The sequence below is a fragment of the Cinclus cinclus genome, chromosome 29, assembly GCF_963662255.1.
Source record: "Cinclus cinclus chromosome 29, bCinCin1.1, whole genome shotgun sequence".
NCBI classification, from domain to species: Eukaryota; Metazoa; Chordata; class Aves; order Passeriformes; family Cinclidae; genus Cinclus; species Cinclus cinclus.
In genome coordinates, this window is record NC_085074.1 from 3,614,290 (window position 1) to 3,624,990 (window position 10,701).

The 10,701-nt window shown below is 51.2% G+C and overlaps 1 protein-coding gene across 3 annotated transcripts in view; it reads right to left on the bottom strand.

Moving 5' to 3' along the window:
* Window positions 1–663: 663 nt before the first annotated feature.
* XPO7 (exportin 7) overlaps window positions 664–10,701 on the bottom strand; it is a 57,171-nt gene continuing 47,133 nt past the window's right edge. For all 3 annotated transcript variants that reach the window (XM_062510668.1, XM_062510667.1, XM_062510666.1), the window contains 6 exons: window positions 9,641–9,855; window positions 8,118–8,256; window positions 5,418–5,578; window positions 4,777–4,875; window positions 3,260–3,387; window positions 664–1,844 (listed from right to left, as the gene is read on the bottom strand). In XM_062510668.1, the coding sequence (XP_062366652.1) occupies window positions 1,751–1,844; window positions 3,260–3,387; window positions 4,777–4,875; window positions 5,418–5,578; window positions 8,118–8,256; window positions 9,641–9,855 (836 nt within the window). In that variant the 3' untranslated portion in view covers window positions 664–1,750. The remainder of the gene's footprint in view (window positions 1,845–3,259; window positions 3,388–4,776; window positions 4,876–5,417; window positions 5,579–8,117; window positions 8,257–9,640; window positions 9,856–10,701) is intronic.

Sequence of the window (10,701 nt, forward strand, 5' to 3'; positions counted from 1 at the left end):
GGGGGACAAGGGGGACAGGGGGGGACAGAGGGGACAGGGGGGGACAGGGGGGACAGGGGGACAGGGGGGACAGGAGGGGACAAGGGGGACAGGGGGGGACAGAGGGGACACCCAGGGGGGACAGGAGGGGACAGGGGGGGACAGGAGGGACAGGGGGGGACAGAGGGGACAGGAGGGGACAGGGGGGACACCCGGGGGGACAGGGGGGGACAGGGGGACACCCGGGGGACAGGGGGGACACCAGGGGGGGACAGAGGGGACAGGGGGACACCCGGGGGGACAGGGGGGGACAGGGGGGACACCCAGGGGGGACAGAGGGGACAGGAGGGGACAGGAGGGACAGGGGGGGACAGAGGGGACAGGAGGGGACAGGGGGACACCCGGGGGGACAGGGGGGGACAGGGGGACAGGAGGGGACAGGGGGGACACCCGGGGGACAGGGGGGACACCCAGGGGGGGACAGAGGGGACAGGGGGGGACAGGGGGGGACAGGGGGGACACCCGGGGGGACAGGGGGGGACAGGGGGACACCCGGGGGGACAGGGGGGGACAGGGGGACACCCGGGGGACAGGGGGACACCCAGGAGCGAGCACCAACGCAGGGGACACGTCATGGCTTCGAGTTCCCAAGAACGAGGGCGAGACGGGACCGGGAAATTCTGATTTTAGGTTTTTTTTTTTTTTTTTTTTTCCTTTTTTTTTTTTTCTTTCTTTTTTTTAACATTTTTTTTTTTTTTTTTGAGGGGGCCTTAATAAGAAAAAATATACATTTGGAATTTTACAATGCCTTTTTTTTTTTTTTTTTTTTTTTTGCGGTGTTTTTTTCTTTATTATTATTATTATTATTATTATTATTATTATTAATTTTTTTTTTTTTTTGTTGTGTTTTGAGCTTTTTTTGCTTCTCTCTACAGCTTGGCTCACTAAATAGATCTCTGCACTTTCACACAGCCACCCCCTCGCCCAGTAAAGCTTCAGGCCACTCTTTCCTCACTCACATTCACAACCCTCACACCAGCACTGGGTGCACCAGGACTCTGTAAAAATTTCAATCACACTTTGTTTTTTTTTTGTTTTTTTTTTTTATCCTTTTTGTCTTTTTTTTTTTTTTTTTTATCGTTTTGGTTTTCGTGTGTTTTTTTTTTTTCTTTTTTGGTGGTTTTTTTTTAGCCTTTTTTTTTTTTTCTTTTAGCTTTTTTTTATCTTTTTTTTTATCTTTTTTTATCTTTTTTTTTTAGCTTTTGTTTTATCTTTTTTTTATCTTTTTTTTATCTTTTTTTTATCTTTTTTTTTGGCTTTTTTTTTAGCTTTTTTTTAGCTTTTTTTTTTAGCTTTTTCTTTTAGCTTTTTTTTTTTTTTAGCTTTTTTTATTTTTTTAGCTTTTTAGCCTTTTTTATTTTCTCTCGTTTTTCTGAAACTCAATATAAACCTTGCTCCAAAATGTTATGAAAAAATGTACATATTTTTTTTTTCTTTTTTTTTTTTTTTTTTTTTTTTTATACAAGGCAGGCTTTTCCTCTCATCATTCCAACCAGGAAAAAAAGGAGGGAAGGACAAAAAAAAAAAATAATAATTAAAAAAAAAAAAAAAATAAACAAAGAAGGACAACACCTTGGAATTCCTGCACCTGGATTCTGTCCCTTCCCCACGGGAAAAACACCTGCCCAGGTGAGCTGAACCTGCTGCTCGCTCCTCCCGGGGGATTTGGGGGATTTTTTGGGATTCTGGGATGGCTCCAGGGATTGCAGTGTCAGCTCATCATGTCGTTGCTGTTGACTCCGTAGCTCGAGTTCTTCATGGAATCGTTGACTTCTCTCCGGAACGCCGACAGGTTTTGGGTGAACCTGTAAAGGAGGGGACAAGGGCACCAGGTGTTATCCCAAAATTCTGGAATTGCTGTGCAGTTTTTTGGGGCACGATTCTCAGTGTGGAAGAATTTGGGGTGTGGCTCCTCAAAGGGATTTTTGAGGTGGTTGGAGAAGGGGAGGGTCGTGAGGAATTCCTGCTTGGGATGGGATTCCCAGAGGGAATCTGGTGGTTTCTGCATCCCTGGGGATGTTCCAGGTTGGGATGGAGCCGTGGGAGGTGTCCCATGCAAGGTCCCTTCCAACCCAAACCATCCCAGGATTTCATCCGTGAACCTATGAAGGAATCCCGTGGGAAGTTTCCAATTGAAATGAGGATTTTGGGGATGGAACTCCCAAAGGAAAAATCTGGGAATTTCTGCATCCCTGGGAGTGCCCAAAGCACTGGATGGGATTTAAGGATCTTTCCCACCCGACCCATCCCAGGATTCCAACCACGAACCCAGGAGGGAATCCCATGGGAACCTTCCCCTCAGGAAGGAATCCCAAAGGAAATTCCAAACTGAAATGGGATATTGGGAGGGAATTCCTGGCTGGGAGGGTGGTGAGGCACTGGGATGGAATTCCCAGAGGAAAACCAGTGGTTCCTCCATCCCTGGAAGTGGCCCAGGCCAGGTTGGACTCCCCTGGGATGATGGAAGGTGTGGTGGGAAACACCCGTGGGTATTTAAACTCCCATCCTAAAAATCCCAAAAATCCCAAAATCCCATCCCATCAATCCCATCCCAAAAATCCCAAAATCCCATCCCATCAATCCCATCTCATCCCATCCCAAAATCCCATCCCATCAATCCCATCCCAAAATCCCAAAAATCCCAAAATCCCATCCCATCAATCCCATCCCATCCCATCCCAAAATCCCATCCCAAAATCCCATCCCATCAATCCCATCCCATCCCATCAATCCCATCCCATCCCAAAATCCCATCCCAAAATCCCATCCCATCCCATCCCATCAATCCCATCCCAAAATCCCATCATCCCATCCCAGGATCCCAGATGGTCCCACCTGTCCCTGTTCTTGGTGAGCAGGTTGTGCTCAATCCCCCAAACCCCATAAATCCCATAAATCCCAGATGGTCCCACCTGTCCCTGTTCTTGGTGAGCAGGTTGTGCTCAATCCCCCAAACCCCATAAATCCCATAAATCCCAGATGGTCCCACCTGTCCCTGTTCTTGGTGAGCAGGTTGTGCTCAATCCCCCAAACCCCATAAATCCCATAAATCCCAGATGGTCCCACCTGTCCCTGTTCTTGGTGAGCAGGTTGTGCTCAATCCCCCAAACCCCATAAATCCCATAAATCCCAGATGGTCCCACCTGTCCCTGTTCTTGGTGAGCAGGTTGTGCTCAATCCCCCAAACCCCATAAATCCCATAAATCCCAGATGGTCCCACCTGTCCCTGTTCTTGGTGAGCAGGTTGCGCTCGATGCCCTCCATGAGGTTCTCGAAGCACAGGTGCATGGCCTGCTGCTTCTCAGGGGGCTGGCTGTTCACAATGCTGTTCCGCAGGTCCGAGAAGTACTGCGGGGACAGCACGGCAAGGGTTAACCCCGTGGGATTTGGGATTGGGGGACAGCACGGCAAGGGTTAACCCCGTGGGATTTGGGATTGGGGGACAGCACGGCAAGGGTTAACCCCGTGGGATTTGGGATTGGGGGACAGCACGGCAAGGGTTAACCCCGTGGGATTTGGGATTGGGGGACAGCACGGCAAGGGTTAACCCCGTGGGATTTGGGATTGGGGGACAGCACGGCAAGGGTTAACCCCGTGGGATTTGGGATTGGGGGACAGCACGGCAAGGGTTAACCCCGTGGGATTTGGGATTGGGGGACAGCACGGCAAGGGTTAACCCCGTGAGATTTGGGATTGGGGGACAGCACAGCAAGGGTTAACCCCGTGGGATTTGGGGACAGCACGGCAAGGGTTAACCCCGTGGGATTTGGGATTGGGGGACAGCACGGCAAGGGTTAACCCCGTGGGATTTGGGATTTGGGGACAGCACGGCAAGGGTTAACCCCGTGGGATTTGGGGACAGCACGGCAAGGGTTAACCCCGTGGGATTTGGGATTGGGGGACAGCACGGCAAGGGTTAATCCTGTGGGATTTGGGATTGGGGGGACAGCACGGCAAGGGTTAACCCCGTGGGATTTGGGATTGGGGGACAGCACGGCAAGGGTTAACCCCGTGGGATTTGGGATTGGGGACAGCACGGCAAGGGTTAACCCCGTGGGATTTGGGATTGGGGGACAGCACAGCAAGGGTTAATCCTGTGGGGATGGGGTTGGGGGAGCGGGACAGTGAGGGGGTAATTCCCATGGGATTTGGGATCTGGGGACAAGGACAGCCAGGGATAATTCCCATGGGATTTGGGATTTGGATGGAGCACACCAGCCCCTTCCCCTGCAGGATGCTGGGAGCAAGGAGGGAGCGTCTCTGATTTTGGAGGAATGGGGTTGGGATTCTGCAACTCCAAGGATGATCCTGGCTTTGGACATCCCAAGGATCATTCCAAGGCTGATCCTACCTGTGGGATCATGATCCTGTCTATGGGATCATTCCAAGGCTGATCCTATCTGTGGGATCATGATCCTGTCTATGGGATCATTCCAAGGCTGATCCTACCTGTGGGATCATGATCCTGTCTATGGGATCATTCCAAGGCTGATCCTATCTGTGGGATCATGATCCTGTCTATGGGATCATTCCAAGGCTGATCCTACCTGTGGGATCATGATCCTGTCTATGGGATCATTCCAAGGCTGATCCTATCTGTGGGATCATGATCCTGTCTATGGGATCATTCCAAGGCTGATCCTATCTGTGGGATTCTGGCCCCGGGATCACTCCAGGGTTTTTTTGGGATGGCTCTCCTCCCTCTAGGGCCCATTCCCAGCTGGAAGGATCCGTCACCTTCTCGTTGAGCAGGATGAGGCCCAGCAGGGGCCGGGACATGGACCACTGGTTCCGGCAGTCCTCGAAGATGATGATGTTCAGCACCGTGGAGAGCATCTGTGTGGGCAGGAGAGGGTTAAAGGGCAGAGGCCTCCAGCCCAAATCCCGTGGATCCCATCCCAGACCAATCCCATGGATCCCATCCCATGGATCCCATCTCATGGGTCCCATCCCATGGATCCCATCCCATGGATCCCATCCCAGACCAATCCCATGGATCCCATCCCATGGATCCCATCTCATGGGTCCCATCCCATGGGTCCCATCCCAGACCAATCCCATGGATCCCATCCCATGGATCCCATCCCATGGGTCCCATCCCAGACCAATCCCATGGGTCCCATCCCATGGGTCCCATCCCATGGATCCCATCCCAGACCAATCCCATGGATCCCATCCCATGGATCCCATCCCATGGAACCCATCCCATGGATCCCATCCCATGGATCCCATCCCAGACCAATCCCATGGATCCCATCCCATGGATCCCATCCCATGGATCCCATCCCAGACCAATCCCATGGATCCCATCCCATGGATCCCATCCCAGCCCCTCTCCAGGTGTATTTTTCCCCCTCCCAGGTGTGTTTGGGGCTCACCTGCTGGATCATCTCAGGGTGCTGCTGCATGATGTGCAGGAACCGATCGCTCTCCTGCGCCAGCGGCGTCGATCTCTTCTTGGTGCTGCGAGAGAGCTGCTTGAACAGGTAGGTGACAATGTGATCCAGGCAGGAGCAGCACCCCGTGCACACCATGGTGTCTGAAAATGGGGAAAATTGGTAAAAATGGGGTGTGGGGGAAAAAAACGGGGAAAAACGGGGGGAAAATGGGGGAAAACGGGGTTGAAATGGGGTTAAATGGGGTTAAAATGAGTTTAAAATGGGGTTGAAATTGAGTTTTGAACAGGTGGGTGACAATGGGATCCAGGCAGGAGCAGCACCCCGTGCACACCATGGTGTCTGAAAATGGGGAAAAATTGGTAAAAATGGGGTGTGGGGGAAAAAACGGGGAAAAACGGGGGGAAATGGGGTTAAATGGAGTCAAAATGGGGTTAAAATGGGGGGATATGGGGTTAAAATGGGATTAAAATGGGGTTAAATGGGGTAAAATGGGGTTAAAATGGTGTTAAATGGGGTTAAAATGGGATTAGAATGGGGTTGAAATGGGGTTAAATGGGGAAATTGGGTTAAAATGGGGTTAAAATGGGGTTGAAATTGAGTTTTGAACAGGTGGGTGACAATGGGATCCAGGCAGGAGCAGCACCCCGTGCACACCTTGGTGTCTGAAAATGGGGAAAAATTGGTAAAAATGGGGTGTGGGGGAAAAAAACGGGGAAAAACGGGGGGAAAATGGGGGAAAATGGGGTTGAAATGGGGTTGAAATGGGTTAAATGGGGTTAAATGAGGTTGAAATTGAGTTTTGAACAGGTGGGTGACAATGGGATCCAGGCAGGAGCAGCACCCCGTGCACACCTTGGTGTCTGAAAATGGGGAAAAATTGGTAAAAATGGGGAAAATGGGGTTTGGGGGGGAAATGGGGGAAAAAAAAAAAGAAAATGGGGGTTTGGGAACAAAAACTGGGAAAAAAATGGAGTTCTGGAGGGAATGTCCAAGGCCAGGTTGGGATAATTTGGGATACTGGGAGCTGTCCTTGGGACTGGGATTCATCCCAACCCAAACCATTCCAGGATTCTGGAATTCTGGGATACTGGGAGCTGTCCCTGGGACTGGGATTCATCCCAACCCAAACCATTCCAGGATTCTGGAATTCTGGGATACTGGGAGCTGTCCTTGGGACTGGGATTCATCCCAACCCAAACCATTCCAGAATTCTGGAATTCTGGGATACTGGGAGCTGTCCTTGGGACTGGGATTCAATCCAACCCAAACCATTCCAGAATTCTGGAATTCTGGGACACTGGGAGCTGTCCTTGGGACTGGGATTCAATCCAACCCAAACCATTCCAGAATTCTGGAATTCTGGGATACTGGGAGCTGTCCTTGGGACTGGGATTCAATCCAACCCAAACCATTCCAGGATTCTGGAATTCTGGGATACTGGGAGCTGTCCCTGGGACTGGGATTCATCCCAACCCAAACCATTCCAGGATTCTGGAATTCTGGGATACTGGGAGCTGTCCTTCGGACTGGGATTCAATCCAACCCAAACCATTCCAGAATTCTGGAATTCTGGGACACTGGGAGCTGTCCTTGGGACTGGGATTCAATCCAACCCAAACCATTCCAGAATTCTGGAATTCTGGGACACTGGGAGCTGTCCTTGGGACTGGGATTCAATCCAACCCAAACCATTCCAGAATTCTGGAATTCTGGGATACTGGGAGCTGTCCCTGGGACTGGGATTCATCCCAACCCAAACCATTCCAGAATTCCATGACCCCATTAATCCCCAGATTTCATTTTCAGGGGAGGATCTGTGACAGAATCTCTTGTCTTCAAAATCCCAAATTTCCAAAGTCCCCGTGGAAAATGGGATTTTTTTAATCCTCAAGATGCCCGAATCCCAAATTCCTGAAATCTCCTCCCAGAAAATTCCTATTCCAACACATTTCCCATTTTCCTTCTCTCCCATTCCAACACATTCCATGATCCCATAAATTCCAGACTGGATGGGATTTCAAATCCATTCCTACAAAAAAATTGGGAATCAGGAAGGGATTTCAAATCCATTCCCAGAAAAAATTTGGGAATCCAGAAGGGATTTCAAATCCATTCCCACAAAAAATCTGGGAATCAAGGAGGGATTTCAAATCCATTCCTACAAAAAAATTGGGAATCAAGAAGGGATTTCAAATCCATTCCAACCCAAAATCTGGGAATTGGGATGGGATTTCAAATCCATTCCCAGAAAAAATCTGGGAATCGAGGATGGATTTCAAATCCATTCCCAGAAAAAATTTGGGAATCCAGAAGGGATTTCAAATCCATTCCCACAAAAAATCTGGGAATCAAGGAGGGACTTCAAATCCATTCCAACCCGAAATCTGGGAATCAAGAGGGGATTTCAAATCCATTCCAACCCAAAAATCTGGGAATTGGGATGGGATTTCAAATCCATTCCCAGAAAAAATCTGGGAATTGGGATGGGATTTCAAATCCATTCCCAGAAAAAATCTGGGAATTGGGATGGGATTTCAAATCCATTCCTGTCCAAAATCCGGGCACGGGGATTTTCCCAGTCCATGGAAAATGGGATTATTTTATTTTTTGGTTTTTTAACCCTGCAGGCTGCCTGCTCCCGGCTCTTCCCGAAATGCTGGATCCCAAATCCCGGATTACCCAGCGCGGTGAGGCCCTCGGAGATGGAGGACAGGATGTACATGATCACGTGAGGCTCCAGGCTGGCAATGAAGTTCATGTGGTCCTGGGTCAGCACTTCCAGCAGGGAATAATAGGATTGGCTCAGCTTGGGATAATCCTGATGGAAAAAACAACAACAACAACAACAACAAAAAAAAACCTCTGGATAAAATCCACTCCTAAAAAAAAAAAAAAAATCCCCCCTCGTGTGCCGGAAAAAAAATCCTCTCTCCCAGTTGCACCAATTCCAATTGTGATTCCACCTTCCTGCTGTCATCCCAGGCTGAGAGTTCCTAAAATTCTCCTGGAATTTTATTAACCCCTCCCCGCCCCCAGAAAAAAATTCCTTTTTTTGCCTTGTCAATCCCGTTTTGGGGTTTTCCTGGAGGCACCAAATTCCTAAATCTGAACCTTTGGGAATCACCTGGAATGTGCTGATGGAGCTCCTGGGAATTCTCTTCCCAGAAAATTCCTATTCCAACACATTTTCTGTTTTCCAAGATTTCCCATTATTCTTCTCTTCCATTTCAACAGATTTCCCCTTTTTTCCATTCAAACCCAAAATCTGGGAATTGGGCTGGGAATTAAAATTCATTCCAAACCACAATTTTGGGAATTATTTATGTGGTTCCTTTCCAACCCTCAAACCCCTTAAATCCATGGGGATTTAAGGTCTTTCCATGAATTTTAAACCGGATGGGATTTCAAATCCATTCCAACCCAAAATCCAGGAATGGGGACGCTGCATTTGCTGGGGAATGCTCCTGATCCCTGAAATATTCCTGATCCCTGCGAATGCTCCTGATCCCTGGGAATGCTCCTGATCCCATGTGCCAGGGACTCTCCCTATCCTGAAATGCTCCTGATCCCTGACAAGCTCCTGACCCCAAGGACTCTCTCGATCCCAGTCCCAATCCCAATCCCAGTCCCAATCCCAATCCCAATCCCAATCCCGATCCCGATCCCAATCCCAATCCCAATCCCAATCCCAATCCCAGTCCCAATCCCAATCCCTCACCAGCAGGTCGCTGTGTGGGATGGACAGCAGCAGTTTGATGAAGGTCTGCAGCGCGTTGTGGAACACCCCTGGTCCCAATCCCAGTCCCCATCCCAGTTCCAATCCCAGTCCCAATCCCAATCCCAGTCCCAGTCCCAGTCCCAATCCCAATCCCAATCCCAGTCCCAATCCCAATCCCAATCCCAATCCCAATCCCAGTCCCAATCCCAGTTCCAGTTCCAATCCCAATCCCAATCCCAATCCCAATCCCAGTCCCAGTCCCAGTCCCAGTCCCAATCCCAATCCCAATCCCAATCCCAATCCCAATCCCAATCCCAATCCCGGTCCCTCACCAGCAGGTCGCTGTGTGGGATGGACAGCAGCAGTTTGATGAAGGTCTGCAGCGCGTTGTGGAACACCCCCGGTCCCAATCCCAGTCCCCATCCCAGTTCCAATCCCAGTCCCAGTCCCAATCCCAATCCCAATCCCAATCCCAATCCCTCACCAGCAGGTCGCTGTGTGGGATGGACAGCAGCAGTTTGATGAAGGTCTGCAGCGCGTTGTCCAGCGCGTCGTCCCCGTAGAGCCGGAAGACGCCGAAGTTGACGTAGCTGCCGCTCAGCGCCGCCTTCAGCATGGAGAAGCAGATGGAGATTCCCTTGAGCTTCAGCGCGTACACCTGGTCCTTGGGCACCTCCCCCAGCGTCAGGATGCGATTCCCTGCGGGAATTCCCGGTTGGGATCACCGTGCCGCGCCGCCCGCCCCGCCCCGCCCCATCCCGCCCCGCCCTGCCCCGCCCTGCCCTGCCCCGTCCCGCCCCATCCCGCCCCGCCCCATCCCGCCCCGCCCCGCCCTGCCCCGCCCCGTCCCGCCCCGCCCCATCCCACCCCGCCCTGCCCCGTCCCGCCCCATCCCGCCCCGCCCCGCCCTGCCCCGCCCCGCCCCATCCCGCCCCGCCCTGCCCCGCCCTGCCCTGCCCCGCCCTGCCCCGTCCCGCCCCATCCCGCCCCGCCCCATCCCGCCCCGCCCCGCCCCGCCCCGCGAGCCGCTGCAAGCCCAGATTTGGGAATCGGGACGGGGTTGGGAATGGGTTCCAATGCAAAAGGGGACGATTGGATCGGGGCTTCCTCTCCGGCAGCAACCGCCGTGACCGGGGCTCCGAACCACCCCGACACGGAAAACCCATTCCCAGAAAAAATCTGGGAATTGGGATGGGATTTCAAACCCATTCCCAGAAAAAATCTGGGAATTGGGATGGGATTTCAAACCCATTCCCAGAAAAAATCAGGGAACTGGGATGGGATTTCAAACCCATTCCCAGAAAAAATCTGGGAACTGGGATGGGATTTCAAACCCATTCCCAGAAAAAATCTGGGAACTGGGATGGGATTTCAAACCCATTCCAAGCCAAAATCTGGGAATAAAGGAGGGATTTCAAACCCATTCCTACAAAAAATCTGGGAATTGGGATGGGATTTCAAACCCATTCCCGTCCAAAATCTGGGAATTGGGATGGGATTTCAAACCCATTCCCGTCCAAAATCTGGGAATAAAGGAGGGATTTC